The 21197-nt window shown below is 43.7% G+C and overlaps 1 protein-coding gene across 1 annotated transcript in view; it reads left to right on the top strand.

Annotated features, from left to right (window-relative positions):
• Window positions 1-2348: 2348 nt before the first annotated feature.
• The window catches only part of LOC306963518 (polyunsaturated fatty acid lipoxygenase ALOX15B-like), a gene marked incomplete at both ends in the record, with an annotated part of 52400 nt that continues 33551 nt past the window's right edge, over window positions 2349-21197 (top strand). Inside the window, 4 exons of the mRNA XM_079557091.1 lie at window positions 2349-2541; window positions 3146-3230; window positions 3479-3601; window positions 3667-3776. Of these exons, the coding sequence (XP_079413217.1) occupies window positions 2349-2541; window positions 3146-3230; window positions 3479-3601; window positions 3667-3776 (511 nt within the window). The remainder of the gene's footprint in view (window positions 2542-3145; window positions 3231-3478; window positions 3602-3666; window positions 3777-21197) is intronic.

Here is a 21197-nt window from a genome sequence, read left to right as displayed (position 1 = left end):
CGCTGTTTCACTCCTTTTGCAAAGTTAAGGAATCACTGTTGTGGCGTCTTGGTGTTTATCACAGATTGTTGTAGCATCAACTCTCCCAGTTTTCCAACTTCTATTGCAAAGGTTGTTACATCAGCAAAGGTTCATCATCAGCAAAAAATTACTTATAAAAGAATTGATGGTGATCTGACACTTTCAAAATGATCTAATGTTGCATTTTCTTTGAGTTAACGAATGAATGAGGTAAAGTCACTGAAGGAGCTGCAGATACAGGTATTGTTGTTTACATTTTGCACTACATTGCTACAATAGTTGATTTTGTTCTACTAAAACTAGGCTTTTGCCATAGTTAACATTTGTTTTAATGAAGCATATTTGCATAGAATCAAATGCAAATGTATAGGCTACTGAAAAATAAAATAAAGTAATTATTATTATTTGCAGTTCTATGTGTTTCACGCTTGATATCGCCGTGTTTGGCCCGCAACCCACAGGCACTTTTAATTTTGGGCCTCGGAGACAAAAAGTTTGGGCACCCCTGCTCTAGATGCTGCTGCTCACCCTGTGCAGCTGCAGCTGCTTCAGACTCCAATGATAACGTCCTTTGGTTATTGCAGTTATTGCAGGGTGGATCGCTGATGAGGGTCCCCTTGGTTTCAGTAGAACACACAAGCTCAAAGACAGCTCTTTGCTTTGGGCAGGGCGGTCGGCGATAATATTTGGAGCTTGTTCTTACTGAAGTCAGAAATGTCACCGAGCGTCAGACGCTCTGGCAGCTCAGAGTGTGTTACACCTGCTGTTTGGGACAAACTAGTCTCCCTCTTTGCTCCTGCCATGTCCTATGATCTTTATCTATCCCCATGGTTTAAGCAGAATCTCCATGACTTCCTTCTTCACTTCTCAGTCTGTGACTGAAGAGCAATGAGGCCTCAGCCTTTTTACTGCAAACAAAGAGCTCACTGTATTTAGCCTCATGTTACTGTCACTCATGGGGTCTGACCTAAAGTCTAACTCTGAAGAAAGTCAACTCACATTTACACTGAGAAGGTTGGAAGGGCGCCCCCTTGTGTCCAACTGTGTCCAAATGCCCAGAACATAACTGGCCCCTGAAGAGGTTAAAAAATAAGTTGTGTGAAACAAGCAAAAAGGCAAATGCAACCACTTAATTCAATTTTATTGCTTTTATTCAAGGAAGCACTTATTACAGTGATGTAGTTACGGCTTTATTAGCGTTATTAGTGCAAAAGACTTGTTTTCACTGGAGAAAACCGGAGCTTGATGCGAGCTCACTGAGCTAACAAGCTTTGATTTTCTCCCGGAGCTAATTGTAGATGATCCATCCATCCATCCATCTTCTTCCACTTTTCCATTGCCGGGTCGTGGGGGCAGCCATTGGAGCTGCCAAAATCACATTGCACCCGCCCCTATGGCTCCCCCTGCAGGTGGTGGATCCACAGAAGGACGGCCTCATGGTTCTAACCGGGCCTGTTGGTTTTTCCATAAGGGGCTTCTGAACCGCTCTTTGACCCGTCACCTAGGACCTGTTTGCCCTGGGAGACCCTACCAGGGGAACGAAGCCCCGACAACAGAGCTCCAGGATCATTCAGGCTCAAACCCTCCACCACGTTAAGGTGGCGGTTCCAGGAGGGGTAATTGTAGATGATGTGAGAATAAACTACAAACTCAGCTCAATGTGTGATCATTGTTAAACGCTTCTTTTTGTAGATGTGGATTAATTGACTTTATTCGTGCATATTTCTCGTTTTCACGGGAGGACCGGAGCGTTAGCTTGTAGCATTAGCTTTCTCCGGTGGTGATGCTACATCAGGCATCCTCGAGGCCCAAACTCATTCCCAGCGCAGATTCAGCCCCTGAAACAAATTTTCCTTTAATCCTGGTGTTCAGGTAAAGAAACACTGATGTGTGTCGTTGCACATTAAGGACCAGAGGCTCATCTGCCGTTCAGTCAGAAACCACCTCCACATTACACTGGAACCTTTAAACAACTGTTTCTATTTTCATCCCTTTTGTGCGTGTGTTTTCAGATTTCTCAGTATAACTGAAGATGCCGACTTACATAGTGAAGATTTTTATTGGACATTGGCTGAAGAATGCAGACGACATCAGGGTTAAACTAGTGGGTGAAGACGGTGAAAGCGATTGGACCTGCGCTGGGCCGAGGAACTCAACCACTGGGGTATGTTTTCTTTCTTTTTTTTACTTTTATTAATCAACCACAGAATTAAACAGTATGTTTTTATCAGGAAACTATGTTAACTCTGACATGTGGAAAACCCCTCGGAAAACTGGTGTCAGTTCAACTAGAAAAGCAGCAGCGTCAGTCGCCCTCTGTGGGGGGCCCTCTGGTGGCCCCTCTGCTGGCCACTCTGCTGGCCCCTCTGCTGGCCCCTCTGCTGGCCACTCTGCTGCCCCCTCATCCACACAAGTTTGTAGAAAAGGTGGAAGTGACTTCTCCAGACGGGAAAGTCCTCAAGTTTCCCATTTACCACTGGATCAAGAGAACCAAGGTGTACAGCTTCTGTGAGGGGAAAGGTAAGAGCAGCATGTCATTTATTTAGATCTGTATGTGTCAAATGATGAAATGTAGGTTTTCAAATGTATTACTGATAATCAAGGGCGTAGGTTTGGTGTCAGTATTGGTGGGGGCCTAAATCTCTAAACTCCCGGGTCCCAGCTGCCCCTGACTGAACATCTCCACATGTCCCCGACGCCCAGCACAGCAGGAGCAGCAGGACTTAACAAGCTTTTGTGCATCATCACATTTGGCTCAAATGTTCACAAAAGTAGATGCTCAGAAAGGAACAGGTGTGAAATATTGGGGGTGTCCCTGCCAGTCCTTATGCCCATGCTGATAATGCACTAGTGGAATGCATTGCCATTTTATGCCAGAGATTTCTATAATGTTTCTTACAAAAACCAGCCCGGTCCCTTTAACAGTGACTAACCCAGCGTTATCACAGGGGGAATATCAGCTGCAGAAAGTTCCCATGAATTAGGCACCTGGAACTACAGCAATGGCGGCCCCTAGTGTCACAAAGCAGAGCAGCCATTGTTGAGACCTGTGTACATGAAGCTGAGTCATTTATATGGTATTTAAGATCTACTGTACATCACAGTATGTGTTGTCTCTGTGTAGCTCTGAGAGTCTGGGAACAACATGATTCAGACAAGTATCACTACACAAGAAAGGAGGAGCTCGAGAGGAGGAAGGAAAAATACCGGTAAGTACAAAACATGAAGTCCTTCCTTGTAAAGGAAATAGTAAGTAACAATAATTCACTCGCAACGACCACGACCTGAAAACAGAGACTTAAAAGACAGAAGGAATGGAAAGTAGTGAATGAGAGTGGGAGTGAGGGGTGAACGCTGAGGAGAGGGACCAGGAGGTTTCTAAAGGAGGGTGTAAGTGAGGTGGTCCTGGTCCTCATCACAACTGTTACCACCATATTCAATATTGTGTCTCTTCCAGTTGGAAAGTGTATGAGGACGGTTTACCTGAATGCATCGATGCAGACGATGTCCCTGCTCTGCCTTCTGAAGTCCAGTTCTCTTTTCAGAAGTCGAGTGACTTTTTCTTGACAGCTGCTCTTGAGTAAGTCCTGGTTTGAACTAAAACCCTGTGCATCATTGTGTATGTATTAACAGACATATGTTTAGAAAGGTGAAGACGACGTTGACAGGGTTAAATAACTGGATTTGGAATTACGGTGCCTGGAAGAGTTTTGATGACATTGAACGAGCGCTGATCGCCTCCTCGCCTGTGTCAGGTATTATCCAGAAACATGCTGTGATTATTAAATACAAATAATGAGAAGTATAGAATGTGTTCTTACTGGCTGTGTTTTCAGAGCATGTGAAAAAGAACTGGAAAGAAGACGCTTTCTTTGGCTACCAGTGTCTGAACGGCGTCAACCCCATGATGATCCGACGCTGTGATTCTCTGCCTCAAAACTTCCCGGTCACTGATGATCTGGTCAGACTGGAGGGAAACAGGAAGTTATCACAGGAAATGAAGGTATTTATTCACTTAAATGATCCTCTTACATGTGAAGTAGACGTTAGACACATGTGAGGGCTGTAAATGTATGAAACATGTTGGGCTAAAGGCTCTCCAACAACGCCAACAACAGCAACAAGAAGCAGTCATCATCGCCCATACTTCAGGAGAGGAACGGGCCAGTCAGGAGACGACAACAAAGACGTCGGAGGCGGGTGTTCGGGTGTTCCTGGGACAATAAGATACGCTAATGGATGAGCTTCAACGGGAAAGCCAGGGTGATTTCATCAACCGCATGAGAATGGAACCTCACATGTTCCAAGAGATTCTAAAAAAGGTTTTCGTTACAGACAACCTCTTGAAGCTGGTCTTAAGTTTGCCATTACGTTGTGCTATCTTGTAACAGGAAACTCTTACAAGAGCCTCCAGTATTCATTCTACTATAAGTATGTTTGTCCCGGAGGTGTGCCAGGTCATCATTGATGAACACCAAGACACTTGCCTTTCCGACCACTTCAGACGAGTGGAGGGATATAGCACAAAAATTTCGGAGAAAGTGGAATTGTCATCTTGCGGTGCCGTGGATGGGAAACATGTCGCTATAAAAATGCCACAAAAGTCGGGGACACTCTATTACAACTACAAGGGCTTAGTTGGCTTTTTAATTCTGTCTGTATGTGACGCTGATTGCTGAAGTTCTTGTGGGCAGATGTAGGAGGCCAAGGGTCATCGTCCGACTGTCAGGTCTTCAACCACAGCTTTCATGAGGCCTGCAGGACGGCACGCTCAGCCTGCCTGAACCTGAGCCGATGACAAACCCCAACCATGATGATGCATTCCCTCTCCGGACCTGGTTGATGAAGCCGTTCTCCAACCGTGGCCTGAGCAAAGAGGAAAGCATATTCAACTATCATCTGTCCCGGGCCCGCCGTGTGATTGAGAACAGCTTTGGTTTCAGATGCATGTTGGGGACCAAGCAGCAGTCTCAAGAGAGGGCCAAGCTGCGCGTGATGGCTGCTTTATGCCTGCACAACATGATGCGGATGAGACATCCATTTCTCCAGAATATGGATGTTGATGTTGAAGACCAGCATGGCAACCATATCCCCGGTGTCTGGAGAAACAAACCCCGTCTTCTGGATGAGATGCGTTGAGTGGTCGGTGGGAATATAGCCAATAGTGAAGTAGGCCGACTCCGATGAGCCTTCATTCTGAAGGATATAAGCAAGCATTGTCATCTTTGGAGAGTTTTACACACAAACCCCTGCTGCGTGGCTTCCGGGCCTGCCTCTGTGGCGGCTGCTGTTGGCGGCAGGTTGGCTGGAGGTGGAGGTGTACTGCGGGATGTTTAGGACCTGTGGGTCTTGGCTCGTTGAAGGTTGCTGTGGCCACTGGGTGGGTAACGAGCTGGGCCTTTGGGGCAGGTCGGCCACTTGCTGGATTGTTTGTTTGTAGACTTTATTGTTCCCATAGGGAAATTTGTCTTCTGCATTTAACCCATCCTTCGATGCCGCTGGGGCGACCCGTAAGGAGCAGTGGTTGACGGCAGTGCCGCGCCCGGGGACCCATCTCCATGATGTGGAGCCAGGCTGGTGGTCAGAATCACTTGACTGGAGGATTCACCTATTGTACATGTTTTTAGTGGTGGGGGAAACCGGAGTACCCGGAGGAAACCTACGCAGACACGGGGAGAACATGGAAACTCCACACAGAAAGGCCCCGTCCAGGTGGGAATTGAACCTGGTACCTTCTAGCTGTGAAGCGGAGGCGCTAACCGCTGCACTTTGTCGGGACGTCTTGGTTGGCTGGTTGTTGTGGCTGTTTCAAGGTTCTTCATCTTCTTCAAGACCAGGAGGATGATGAGGAGGAGGAGCAGCAGGGATGCGCCCGAGTTGGCTTCCCACAGGGCGGTGCACAGCGTGAATGTGTTGTAGTACCACTTCTGCCGGGCCGGTCAGGGTTTTAAGGACAGATCGGGACTTCTTCTTCAATATCTTTCCCAGCATCGTCCTCTGGGATCTGTACCATAGCTTGATGGCGTTCGCTGTCAGCCCCAGTTCAGCAGCTTGTGCTTCCAGTAGCCTATCCTTCTTCTTTGCGTATTTGAACTCGCTAAGGCTCTTGTCGTAGAATGAGGGATGTTCCCTCAGGAAATCCACGAGGACTCGCTCTGTAGCCGAGGAGAGGGCGGGGACCCTGTGGCCTAGGTCTTCATCATCCTCACCTCATCATCATCCTCTGCCTCTTCATCTGCCTCGCCCAGAGGGTCAACATCGTCTGGCTCCAAGTCTAGATTTGGCTCTGGCTCTTCATCTAAACGCTGTTTCCTCTTCCCCCGTTTGGTCTTCACTGGTGCTTTTGCCAGTACCTTCGCAGTGCTGGTCTTCCTGGGTGGCATCTTTCGACTTGTCCCCTCAAAGTTTAGCGTGGAAAAGTCCAGGAGGGCGCAACTTCCAGTTGCAGCCCGTGCTCTATAGTGCAAGGGTGCCCAAACATTTTGTCTCTGAGGGCCAAATTTAAAGTGCCTGTGAGTCGCGGGCCAAACACGGCACACATATAACTGCAAATTATTTTTAGATCTATCTTTCGCAAATAACATGCTATATTTAAACAAATGGTAACTATGGCTAACTAAGTAGTAACTACGTCTAATTTTAGTTAAACAAAATCAACAACTGTAGCAATTTTGTGCAAAGAAAAAAACCTGTATCTACAGCACCTACAGTAACTTTACCTCATTCATTCATTAACTCAAAGAAAATGTCACATTAGAGTGTCAGTTCAGCATCAATTCTTTTATAAGTCAGTTTTAACATATACTGTTGTTGACGTCAGCAACCTTTGCAGTAAAAGTTGGAAAACTGTGAAAGTTGATGCTACAACACTCTGTAGTTGATAAACACCAAGACACCACAACAGTGTTTCCTTAACTTTGCGAAAGGAGTGAAACAGCGCCCCCAATTTGACGCTAGTGGTCAAAAGGTGTACTGTATTACCATTGAGAATGAATGGAAGAGTTAGTATTCGCAGCGCAAAAGCAGGTCACTCTCTGGCGGGCCAGCAGAATTGTTTCGGTGGGCCAAATTTGGCCCGCGGGCCCCACTTTGGGCACCCGTGCTATAATGACAGTGACTGCAATTTCTTAAAGGGCTACTTTACAATCTTTGTGGCTGATGGCAATTTCATTCTTGGCGCAGAACAAATGGGGGACAAAATTACTGCGGTCAACACGCCCACTGTGACAGGCCCTTAGATGTAGCCATAACAACTTGTTCTTAAAATCTAAATTCATAAAACACAATAAATAGTGAAATCTTTTGGAATGGCTCATGTTAATGGCCGTAAACTCTGGTCAGTATCATTTCCCTACATGTTACGTCTGGGCCGGATCTCAGCGTTACATCGGTTGAATTTCAACCAACCATTCAGCGAGCGGGGGAGGCGGGTGTTGTAGGTGACGTCAAACATGTCCACCGGATTTGCTGGTTGTAGTTTGAACAGATCCAATCGTGAAGTTCTAAACCCTCTGTACGAAGTGAGTACGAGGGTCTGGTGAGACCAGGCTATCCATGATGCAAACCTGCCCTGCAATAGAACAGCTGATCAGACAGCAGATAATAAAGGTTTAATGCTAATTCATGTTTTAGAAAGGAAACATGTTCCTGTGCGACTACAAGGCTGTGGATGGAGTGAAGACCAGTCGCATCAATAATGAAGAGCAGTATCTGACGGCTCCTCTGGTTCTCTTCCACAAAACTCCTCATGATGAACTGAAGCCTGTTGCCATTCAGGTGAGACTTCATTTCCACACCTGCTGCTCCATGAGTGTGTACATATATTTAGTAAACGAAACTATAATCACTGACATACACCTGTTCTGCCTACGTTCCCTCGTGGGCTTATCTCTATTAGTTATGTTCGTTCATTTACTTTGATGTAAAGCTCATAAAGGTTGTTTTTTTGTGTGTTCAGCTCAAGCAGACTCCAGCTAAGGACAACCCCATCTTTCTCCCCTCTGACTCCGAGTACGACTGGTTATTGGCCAAGATCTTTGTGAGAAGTGCAGATTTTAACAAACACCAGATCAACGCTCACCTGCTGCGCACTCACCTGCTGGCTGAAGTCTTCACTGTGGCTTTACTGAGGAACCTGCCCAAGGTGCATCCTCTCTACAAGGTACCACAGGGACAGGTCCACACCTTTGACTGTAATGTGTGAGACTAATGAAGACTTCTTCTTCTTCAGCTTCTCATTCCTCACACTCGCTTCACTCTACACATCAACCTCAAAGCAAGGACCAGCCTGATTTCTGAAGATGGGGTTTTTACATCGGTAATTAAGAGATTTAAAATGCACTATGACACACCGTGTAACAGCAGTTGAAGTTACCTGTAGTTCATACATCAACCACTAGGCGGAGCTGTTGCTTTGCTAATGACATTTAGAACGTTTACATTGCGCATTTATTTTTATATGTATATATTATTATTTTCCCAACATTTAAGTACAATTTATAGGGCCATAGAATCAGTAATAGTCGATTTATAATTAATTTAAATTTAGTTATTTTGGTAAGTCTAGTTTAAGGGCACGAAAAGGTCACTTCCTGTCTATCGAAAAGCTAAAGAAAACAGCACAAGTGGCACGGACCTGACATCGAGAAAACTAAGAAAATATGAACCAAGTTAAGCACCGGTTTGTCCACAAGCAGGCCAAAGTGGTATGTTTATTTTGCAATCTGTATTTTGTATAAATTTATGTTTAATAAGTAAGCTAATTTTATTTTACATCATTTTTCACCAGTTCTACGGTGTGTACCTGTGATGTTAAGACCAACAAATGACCACAGTAAACATCAGTGAAGAAAAGAACGCTCGTGTCTCTCTTAATTGTGTGCAACCCGGCATAGTAGAACACTACACTGCCCCGGAGAAGGCAACGAGACGGTCGGGACCGAAGCTACTAGCAAGAGATGCTACACACGTGTAAGGGAAGTATCACGTGCACGGATAAATGCATTGAACAAGTAAAGAAGCAAGCTAACAAGTGAAAGCTAATAAAGCAAGCACAAAAGTTCGTGTTTTGGAAGTAGCACAAGCACTTGTAAACTGCTATCAAAGTCTCAATTGCATTCAAGACCCAAAGGTGGTATTTTCAAGAAGTTAAGAAGATTAATCAAGTAAATGTACAAGTCAAGTGAAAATACTAACAAGACAACATGGCAGACAAAGATAAAGATACAGTACAGCCCACTGAGAAAGACAGTGCAGAGCCTAATGTACAAGTTAATGAAAATAAAGACAATGTACAAGTTAATGAAAATAAAGACAATGTACAAGTTGATGAAGATAAAGAGAATGATACAGAAGAGCAGGCAAATGGAGAAGATACTCCAGCGTCCGCAGTATCCACTGAGAGCACACAGTCGGAGAACGTGCGCAGAAGTCAGCGTGTACGCACACTCACTGAAAAGGGAAAATCTCTACAAGAAGAAAAGTTAAAAGATTTGACAAAGGATTTTGAGCGAATCTACAATAAGTGGAAATACCATATAAACTGTTTTAAAAGAATGGTGAAGAATAAAGATGCTGAGTTACTTCCTGAAGCTGTGAGTATGATAGACTCTATAATGACCGACATCGGCGACATTTATGATGAGATAAGAAAGATTGGAAGTCCTGATGTTGAAATAAGGAGAAAGGGTGACATGTGCTGGGCCATAAGTCAAGCAGCCAGAGCAAAGGCTTGGTGCCTTTTGGAAGAAAATGGTGATCCAGCTAGCATTCCCTGGCCCGACTCAGAGTCAGTGTTTGAAAGCAGTTCATCCAGTGCCTCCTCTAGGACAACATACAAGTCAAAGTCTATGTCTGTTATGTCTAAACGGTCAACTCTTGTCACACTACAACAAAGACAAGAAGCTGCGGCTGAGGTAGCAGCGACTGAAGAAGTCATTAAAATAATGAAAACACAGCATCAATGTGAGGAAGAAATAAGAGACCTTGAGGTTGAGGACGCAAAGAAAAGAGCTCAATTTCTAACAGAGAGCACTACAATAAAGTCAAAGCTAGAAGGAAAGAGAAAAGAAGTGGAACTACTAAAGGAAATGCAAAAGCACAATGCAGCACAAGCCAGATTTAAGGTGTACGCCGAAAGCATAAGCAGTGAGGGTGAAGAAAGACGATCTGTTGTCCAATCACAAGTAAAGCAAGATGGTTCCTTCTTGCAAACAAGCTTTCCAAATGTGCACTCCAAACCATTCATCCCTTCTCAAGTTAAAGTTCCCACAAAGCACCGATCTGTACCTCTCAAAGCGTCTGTGCCTCAAACAGCTATCCCAACTGCAAGTGAAGCAACCTCAATTGATCTGGTAAAGACATTAGCTGAAGCAATCACAGCCAACAGAATCCCAATCCCAGAGCCTGCCGTCTTCACAGGAGATCCTCTGCAGTATAACGATTGGAAGCTGTCCTTTCAAACATTAGTTGACCGCAAAAATCTGCCAATTCAAGAAAAGCTCTTCTTCCTAAGAAAATATGTTGGAGGTTCAGCTAAGAAAGCTATTGAAGGTCACTTTCTCGTTGGAACAGACACAGCGTATTGTGCTGCCTGGGAAATACTCGATGACAGATTTGGAGATCCATTCGTCATAGGCAAGTCATATCGTGACAAAATTCAGTCATGGCCTAAAATCAACACCAAAGAAAGCAAAGATCTACGTGACTTCGCAGATTTCCTAAGCAGTGTTGAATCAGCCATGCCCTATGTTCAAGGGTTACAAGTTTTGAACGATTGTGTGGAAAATCAGAGAATAACTGCAAAGCTACCTGATTGGTTAAGCGCACGCTGGAACAGAAGAGCAACACAGTTCCAAGATGATCACAAAATGTTCCCTGATTTCAGTCATTTTGTCAAATTTCTGAATAAAGAAGCAAGAATTGCATGCAACCCAATCACCTCACTGCACGCAATAAAGCCAACCGAATCAGATAACAAGCATCTATTCAAAGACAAGTTAAGAAGAAACAACACTGTGAGCGCCAAAACACTCAGCACAAGTTCCAATGAAAGGGCAATTGTCACATGTCTCTTTTGTAAGAAACCTGGTCACTCACTTCACAAATGCCGAAAGATGATGGAAAAGTCAGTTGAAGAAAGAATAAAGTTTGTACAGTCTGAAAAACTGTGCTTCGGCTGCCTCAAGTCCGGTCATAACTCCAAGAACTGTACTTCCAGAAGTGTGTGTGACAAATGTCAAAAGCCTCACCCAACTTCTCTACATCAAGACAGAGAGAAAAGAGACAAGGAGCAAAGGCCAAAGAATAACCAACAACCATCAAAGACAAATCCAGATACAGAAAATGTATCTGAAACCCAAGAACAAGAATCAAAACAAGTAACATCCAACAGAGTCGTGCAACAAAAGTCAACAGGTTGTACTTCCTCAGTTATACCAGTTTATGTGTCAACTGTAAATGAACCAAACAAAGAAAAGCTAGTGTATGCTTTGCTCGACACTCAGAGCGATACAACTTTCATCTTGAAAGACACAGCTGATTCACTGAGCATTAAGTCTGAGCCAGTCAAACTGAAGATTTCTACAATGACATCCAAAACAAAGATTGTGTCAAGCAACAAGACAAAAGACCTGCAAGTAAGAGGCATGAACTCTGAAACCAGAATCAAGCTGCCTACAACGTATACCAGAGACTACATTCCCGCCAACAGACTGCATATTCCCACAAGCAAAACAGCGGAGAATTGGTCACATCTGAAACATCTCTCCAAGGAAATGGCTCCTAAGCTCGACTGCGAGGTCGGTTTACTGATTGGATATAATTGTCCTCAAGTTCTACTCCCTCTAGAGGTGGTCAGTGGTGAGAGAAACCAGCCATTCGCACAGAAATCTCTGCTTGGTTGGAGCATCATCGGCTACGGTGACTCTGAAAGTGATTATGAAGATGAAATAGGAGTAAGTCACAGAGTTATCGTCAAACAGGTGTTGCCAGCTGTAGCACCCACTCACAAGCTCAAAAGTGAAGTTCACTTTGTGAGCAGGAACAAAGTCAAAGAAGTGATCAATCCAGCTGAGATAATCAAAGTGTTGGAGATGGACTTTGCTGAAAGAAGTGTAGAAGAAGAGTCAATGTCACAAGAAGATCTCAAGTTTTTGGCTAAAGTAAAAGAAGGCATAAAACAAAAGCAAGATTGCCACTTTGAAATGCCGCTACCCTTCAAGCAAGAAAGACCTGTATTCCCATGCAACAAACCTTGTGCAGAACACAGGCTCAAGTCTCTGGAAAAGCGTCTCAGGAAAGATGAGCGCTACTTCAAGGATTACGTGACATTCATGCAAGACATCATAAAGAGAGGCGATGCTGAGAAAGTGCCAGAAGCTGAGCTAAGTAACCAACCAGCATGGTATATTCCTCACCATGGCATTTACCATCCGCAGAAACCAAATAAGATTCGCGTCGTCTTCGATTGCTCGGCAAAGTTCCAGAATACATCTCTGAACGAGCATCTCCTGTCAGGACCGGATCTCACGAATACCCTCGTTGGAGTTCTGTGTCGTTTCAGGAAAGGACATGTGGCCATCATGTGCGACGTCGAGCGCATGTTCCACCAATTTCATGTTGCTCCACAAGACCAAGATTACCTGAGATTCCTATGGTGGGAGGACGGTAACATGGATCAGTCACCATCAGTGTTTCGCATGAGGGTCCACTTGTTTGGCGCAGCGTCCTCTCCTGGATGCGCAAACTTTGGATTCAAGCATCTAGCTGCTCAAGGCGAAAGCAAGTTCAGTCAAGCTGCTGTTAAGTTCATACAACGCAACTTCTACGTTGACGATGGTTTGGCAAGTATGAACTCAGAGCAAGAAGCCATACAGCTCGTAAAAGAAGCCAGAGAACTCTGTGATACGGGAAAGCTGCGCTTGCACAAGTTCATTAGCAACAGTGAGGAAGTGATTGCTACTATCCCAAAAGAAGAATGTGCAGCAGGTGCAACAGACCTGGATCTTGCACTAGGAGAACCAAAGATCGAAAGAGCCTTGGGTGTCCAATGGTGTGTTACCTCTGACACATTTCGCTTCAGAGTTATTGTTAAAAACAACCCCTTCACCAGAAGAGGAATCCTCTCCACAGTGGCCTCAATATTCGACCCACTCGGATTCGTCGCTCCATTCATACTCGTAGGCAAAAGAATCCTCCAAAGAATGTGTCAGGAAAAGCTGGATTGGGATGAGCCGCTTCCAGAAGACCTCAAGCCTCAATGGGAAGCTTGGCTTAAAGACCTACAGAACTTGTCCTCCATAAAGATACCACGTTGTTATGTCCCATCAACATTCAACAAAGTGAAGCAGTATGAGTTACACAGCTTCTCTGATGCCAGTGTATCCGGTTATGGTGTGTGCTCGTATCTAAGAACTGTGACTGAGTCCGGAGAAGTACATTGCACCCTTGTAATGGGGAAAGCAAGAGTCGCTCCTTCTAAAGTGACAACCATCCCAAGATTGGAACTTTCAGCTGCGGTGGTAGCTGCAAGAACTGCAACCTTTCTAAGGGGAGAGTTAGAAATCCACGACATGCAGGAGTACTACTGGACCGATTCCAAGGTTGTCCTTGGTTACATTAACAACGACGCAAGGCGATTTCATGTATTCGTTGCTAACAGAATACAGCGAATCAGGTCAAGTACAGAACCAAGTCAATGGCGATATGTTGCCTCTGAACAAAATCCCGCTGATCATGCATCTCGCGGAGTCATGACGAAGGAACTAGTGGAGTCCAACTGGTTCACAGGACCAAGTTTCTTATGGCAAAAGGAACTACCTAAAGAAGAGGAAGACATCAAAGTAAAAGAGATAAGTACTCAAGATCCAGAACTCAAAGTCACACATGTTTTCACTGTCAAAGCAAAAGAAGAAAAATCTATCTCAGAACGTCTACAAAGGTTTTCAGATTGGAAGAGAGCTGTGAAAGCAATAGCAAGATTGAAACGACGTGTAAAGTACACAAAGAACTTGAAAGAAATGTCTAATGAAAGTACTACATTGCAAGAAAGAAAAGAAGCAGAGGAATTCATTATACGCACAGTGCAAGGTGAAGCATTCCATAAAGAAATCAAGTCCCTTGAAAATAAGGAAGAAGTCAAGGTTTCTCATTCCAAACTACATCAGTTAAGTCCATTTCTCGACAAGCACAATATCCTGAGGGTGGGAGGAAGACTAACAAAAGCGTCTCTCCATCCCAGCATCAAGCATCCGGCCATCCTGCCAAAAGAGCATCATGTCTCAAGGCTACTCATCAAGCATTTTCATGAGAAGATACATCATCAAGGTCGAGGGATGACAGTCAATGAAATACGCGCTAACGGCATATGGATAATTGGCTGCAGTACTGAAGTGTCATCATTCGTATACAAATGCATCAAATGCAGAAAGTACAGGAAATACAATCAAGAACAAAGGATGGGCGATCTGCCATCGGAAAGACTTGAAGCTACCCCTCCATTTACATACAGCGGTATGGACTGCTTCGGACCATTCTGTGTAAAGGAAGGGAGGAAGGAAGTAAAGAGATACGGACTCTTGTTTACATGCATGTGTTCGAGAGCTATCCACATAGAAGTCTTGGATGACCTCAGCACAGACTGTTTTCTCAATGCACTCCGTTGTTTCATCGCAATACGTGGCAACGTCAGTAAACTGCATTGTGATCAAGGCACTAATTTCATCGGTGCAAGGAACGAGCTTTTAACACAAGCGACGCAAACCAAGGTCAAAGAGCTGGGTATAAGTTTTGCTTTCAACCCACCTGCTTCTAGTCACATGGGAGGTGTCTGGGAGAGACAGATTCGAACAATAAGAAATGTTCTAAGATCCATTCTCGACCAGTCAGCTGCAAGACTAGACACTTCATCATTGAGAACGTTCATGTATGAAGCCATGGCAATAGTTAACAGTCGACCACTAACTGTAGAGTGTATCAACGACCCTGTAGGACCAGAGCCGCTGACACCAAACCACATTCTGACAATGAAATCAGCAGTTGTCACATCACCACCTGGAGAATTCGTCAAAGAAGATCTCTACCTGCAGAAAAGATGGAAAAGAGTGCAGTATTTGGCGAATGTATTTTGGACCAGATGGAGAAAGGAATATCTGTTAAACCTGCAGCAGAGAACCAAGTGGAACAAGAACAGAAGAAACGCAAGGGTAAATGACATTGTTTTACTCCAAGAGGATTGTGTTCCAAGGAACCAATGGAAACTCGCCAAGATCATAGAAGTCACCCCAGGAGCTGACGGCAGAGTCAGAAAGGTCAAGCTTCTCATCAGTGACTCTACTCGAGACAATAAAGGAACGCGTACAGCTAAGACTGTTTTAGAAAGGCCTATACATAAGACTATACTTTTACTTGAAGCAGAGTAAGGACGAAGAAGAAATGTTTGTTCGCTAAATATTTGTAAGTTGTTGTTTATTATTGTGTTAAACTCTATGTAGGATCACACGTTCTGCAGCAGTATAGTGTGATGGTGGGAGTGTAACAGCAGTTGAAGTTACCTGTAGTTCATACATCAACCACTAGGCGGAGCTGTTGCTTTGCTAATGACATTTAGAACGTTTACATTGCGCATTTATTTTTATATGTATATATTATTATTTTCCCAACATTTAAGTACAATTTATAGGGCCATAGAATCAGTAATAGTCGATTTATAATTAATTTAAATTTAGTTATTTTGGTAAGTCTAGTTTAAGGGCACGAAAAGGTCACTTCCTGTCTATCGAAAAGCTAAAGAAAACAGCACAAGTGGCACGGACCTGACATCGAGAAAACTAAGAAAATATGAACCAAGTTAAGCACCGGTTTGTCCACAAGCAGGCCAAAGTGGTATGTTTATTTTGCAATCTGTATTTTGTATAAATTTATGTTTAATAAGTAAGCTAATTTTATTTTACATCATTTTTCACCAGTTCTACGGTGTGTACCTGTGATGTTAAGACCAACAAATGACCACAGTAAACATCAGTGAAGAAAAGAACGCTCGTGTCTCTCTTAATTGTGTGCAACCCGGCATACACCGTATATCTTAAATATTTCCATTTCTTTCAAGTTTTCAGCTGCAAGTGTAAAGGGTATGACCAAACTCATGCGACGGTCTCGGTCAGCTGTGACGTACGAGTCGCTCTGTATCAAAGATGACATTAAAGAGAGAGGACTGGAGTCAGTGCCAAACTTCTACTACAGAGACGATGGATTCGAGCTCTGGGACGTCATCCAGAAGTACTGGACTCACACTGGTTTTGTTCAGTTCATCACTGATTTGATATATAATATATTTCAAATCTTTAAAGGTTTGTGAAAGGAGTTCTAAAACACTACTACAAGAAGGATGAAGAAATCCAACGAGACACTGAGCTGCAGGATTATATCAAGAGCATATTTAAGCATGGCTTTGGTTCTAGAGTCACATCAGGTGAGCTCAAATCCGTCACTGTAGTTGTCATGTTAATAATGGTTGTATCAAACAACAAACTTCATGCAAATTCTGTTTTTTATCCCTCAGGGATTCCTCAAAGATTCAAGACCATTAAGGAGTTGGTAAAGTTTGTAACGATGGTCATTTTCACCTGCTCAGCCCAACATGCAGCGGTCAACAACGGGCAGGTGTGTTTCTGACCCTGATGATCATCCCTGATCACATTTGTCTTTAATCTTTATGTCTCTATCGTTGGTCAGGCTGACTATGGCAGCTGGATGCCCAACACTCCCACCTCTTTACAGAGACCTCCCCCCACTGAGAAAGGCACCGCCACTTTAGAAACGGTGCTGCAGACACTTCCTGATCGCAACACGACCCTGAACGCCGTGTCAGTCCTTCATCTGCTCAGCTCAAAGTCCTCGGACTTTGTGAGTCCATTTGGAGCGGCGGGATTTAGATTTACTGTGGTCTTTTATCAAACCTTTAACCCGACTCTGTCTCCTCAGGTTGCTCTTGGTCATTTCCCGAATGAGCATTTCACAGAAGAAGTTCCATGTCGCCTGATGAGAGAGTTTCGTGCTGATCTGGATGAACTGGATGAAGACATCGACATCAGAAACGAGACGCGCAAACTGCCGTACATGTATCTGAAGCCGACGCTGATGGAGAACAGTGTGTCCATTTAGAGGTCATCTGTGTAACCTTTCAGTTTTTAGTTACTGTTGCCAGAATGAACCTGATATTTATGGTGTATGGTATAGGGTGGCACAGTCTGCAGTGTATATGCTATATTCACATATATATTCAACAAAAGTTTAAAATTTGCATTTAAAATTTGGATTTGGAATTTCACATTATGTACAAATCCTTTACTGTCTCTGTGATGAAACTTAGGAAAATACAGAAACAAAATGAATGCCTGTGAAGTTTAGTGTTGAATCCATATATTTGTCAATCATATAAACTCATGAATCATATAATCTACTGGTTCAGAAAAGGGGCGGGAACAATTCATGGCGGCGCCCACGCGATACGGTGAACAGGTGTTTTTTTTTTATTTATTTTTATTCATTCATTCACCTCAGACATAGACACAGTCACAGTAGACATTGAATAAAACATACATAACACAACAATACCAAAATCACAACACATTTCACAGAAAGATAATTCCAGACTAAGACAAACACAAGACAAACACAAGACAAACAAACAAACAAACAAACAAAGACAAGACATACGAGTCCTTGACATATTTTTCATAAATTCCATATCATTTTTTACATTATATTCTACATTATATTTACATTATTACATTATATTTTACATTATATTTTACATTATATTTTATATTTTACAGTGGCTCTAAAAGAATGGGCACTCCACCTGTCTGCCTTTGTTCTGTTCATCCTTATACACATTTTTATCTTGTTTGGAGTGTTTATTGATTGTTTTATACTAATTTCTCTTAAGATTGTTGATCTAAATTTGTAGTAGTTTGGGATGGTAGTCCTGGGGCCGCTGGTTTGTTGCACCCACCCGTCCCACTAGCGCTCCAAAGTTTGAGAACCACTGAATAAACACGATAAGACATTAATTACATTGTGCACATTAGGAAATTCACAATGTTAGTGCACACCAGTCCCATAACATCCCATTCCACTTTTTGTCATGAGAATTTCTTTTATTTTTGTTTATTGCTATCATCTTATCGATTGTATACTGTTGATGTATTTTATTTCTTAAGTGTGCCAGACAAAGATCTGCCTTGGATTTACACTTAAAAATAAAATCTTTACCAACTAGAACAATTGTGTTGATTAAGTCTGTTGGACTGTTTTCTAACCACCAGAATTATGTTAATGGGACAGATGTTAATTTCAATCTTGAATTCGAGTAACATCCAAAACGTAGCTACATATGGGCAAAAATAAAATAAGTGCATTGAATCTTCCTCTTCAACCTCACAGAATCTACACATGGAATTGTCCATAATGTTACATAGTTTTAGGTATTTTCTTGTTGCTATGATGTTATAGAATAATTTTAATTGAACATCCTTGAATAAGAATCAATGGCTGTTTTATATACCGTAAATTCTCTAATACTGGCCTGTATTCCATTAGCGGCCGGGTCTCCGACAGGGGCCGGGTCTCCGACAGGCCGGGTCTCTAACAGAGGCCGGGTCTCTGACAGGGGCCGGGTCTCTGACAGGGGCCGGGTCTCTGACAGGGGCCGGGTCTCTAACAGGCCGGGTCTCCGACAGAGGCCGGGTCTCTGACAGGGGCCGGGTCTCTAACAGGGGCCGGGTCTCTAACAGGCCGGGTCTCTAACAGGGGCCGGGTCTCTAACAGGCCGGGTCTCTAACAGGCCGGGTCTCTAACAGGGGCCGGGTCTCTAACAGGGGCCGGGTCTCTAACAGGGGCCGGGTCTCTAACAGGCCGGGTCTCCGACAGAGGCCGGGTCTCCGACAGGGGCCGGGTCTCCGACAGGGGCCGGGTCTCTAACAGGCCGGGTCTCCGACAGGCCGGGTCTCTAACAGAGGCCGGGTCTCAGACAGGGGCCGGGTCTCTGACAGAGGCCGGGTCTCTGACAGGGGCCGGGTCTCCGACAGGGGCCGGGTCTCCGACAGGGGCCGGGTCTCTGACAGAGGCCGGGTCTCTGACAGGGGCCGGGTCTCTAACAGGCCGGGTCTCCGACAGAGGCCGGGTCTCTGACAGGGGCCGGGTCTCTAACAGGCCGGGTCTCTAACAGGGGCCGGGTCTCTAACAGGGGCCGGGTCTCCGACAGGGGCCGGGTCTCTAACAGGGGCCGGGTCTCCGACAGGGGCCGGGTTCGCGGCTGGCGGAGGCAAATTAAAGCCGGTCTCTAAAACAGGCCGGGGCTTTTATTAGAAACTATAGCAGTAGAAATATTCCCCATGTTAGGAGTTTGTCTCAAACTGGTGTAAATGAAAACTCAGGTGCAGGAAGTAACAAACTGAACCCGGGCCGAGGGGGACGCTGCGGAGGAGCTGATCCCAGCGTAACTTTGACACAGATTTAGACACTTTTCAAACCTCCTGTGACCATATTTGGAAACAGGGCAAATGCTGTGTGACCCTCCAGGGTTTTAATAAAGTCTCCATCGCGTCTTCAAAGCACGTCCAGCTGCTCCGTGTGCAGGTCAGTCCCACGCCTCAAAATAACTCCTCCCATCAGCGCGAGCGTCTCGTCTTCTCTCGGGTCAGTCTCATGATCGATCACAAACACAAACGCTCCGTCTAAACTCGCCTTTTACACAAGATAACAACAAATAATCCGGTCCGGTAAAAACGAAACAGAAACCTGCAGTGACACTGATGTCAAAGCTCCGCTAACAGCAACGAAACACTTCCTGTTGTCCCGACAAAATAAAAGGCGTCAATGTTCCAGCCGCTGGGAGAGGGTTCGAAATGTTCATTAATAAATGAACCTAATATTTTAGGTGCAAATGGACACAAATCTTGTTTTTCTCCATTTTCCTGGTCGTCCGTTTTGCTCAAATAGAAATAAAGGCCTGTCTCTAATTGTGGCCTGGTTCCAATAAAGGCCTGGTCCTGATGCCCTTGAGTAAATAAAGGCCCCGGCCTGTACTAGAGCATTTACGGTATCTCCTTTAAAAAGTGTTTCCATATTATAGGTCTGTTAAATTCATCTTCCCATTTAGTACAGACTCTGTGAGGATAAAAGGCAGTTCCAGACATGTACAAATTAAATGTATATATACTTCTGTTTATTTTCTTGGTTTGCCATCTATTACATTTGTTGTGCGGCATGCATACTAACAGCCTGTTTTTGTTTTTTAATGTTTTTTTCCATCTCATTGGGATTGCGGATAATAGCTGATTATACTGAAAGAGTTCAATACCTTGTCCATAGTATGTACAAAATTCTGAACAGGTAAAGAAATCTCCTTCATAAGATCATTTATTAACATGACACCATTTTGTAAACATGAGTTCCATAAAACAGGTCGTCTTTCAATTAATACATTTGAATTCATCCATAAGAGTTGACTTTGAATCTCATGAACGCCATCTGGAGGATAATATTGAAAGTTTACCCATCCAAAAATTGACTTTGAAAAAATGTATAGGTTTTTGATAAAATTTGGCGAGATATCCAGTTAGGATTAAGATACATTTTAGAAATCCAGGAGGCTTTCAGAGATTCATTCATCATTTCTATATTCTTTAAATTTAAACCACCGTTTTCGAACGTGTTGTACATATATTGTCTTTTTATCTTATCGGGTTTGTCGTTCCAAATGAATTAAAAAACATTTTGCTCGAAATGTTTAAAAAAAGATTTTTCTGGTGAAGGAAGAGTAATCAATAAATGTACAAACTGTGGAATTACCAAGGACTCGATCAATGTCACTTTGCCGATCATGGTTAAAGAAGTTCCTCTCCAAGGCAACAATAAAGTTTCAACCTTTTTCATTCTTTTTTCATCATTCAAACGTATCTTTAATATTTCCACAAATGTGGATGCCCAAAACTCGAACATCAGCATTAATCCAGTTTACTGGCGCTGAACATTTTATATGAAAATTTGTATCTGAAATATTTCCTAATCTCATGATTGCACATTTTTCAAAGTTTGGTTTTAGTCCTGATATATTTATCAGTTCATTCAGTGTCTTATCCTCTGGTGGCAAAAAAAAAGTAACATCATCCGCA

Source organism: Gobius niger (genome assembly GCF_951799975.1).
Source record: "Gobius niger genome assembly, chromosome: 5".
Classification (NCBI taxonomy): Eukaryota; Metazoa; Chordata; class Actinopteri; order Gobiiformes; family Gobiidae; genus Gobius; species Gobius niger.
This window is presented reverse-complemented; position numbering and strand designations above follow the sequence as displayed.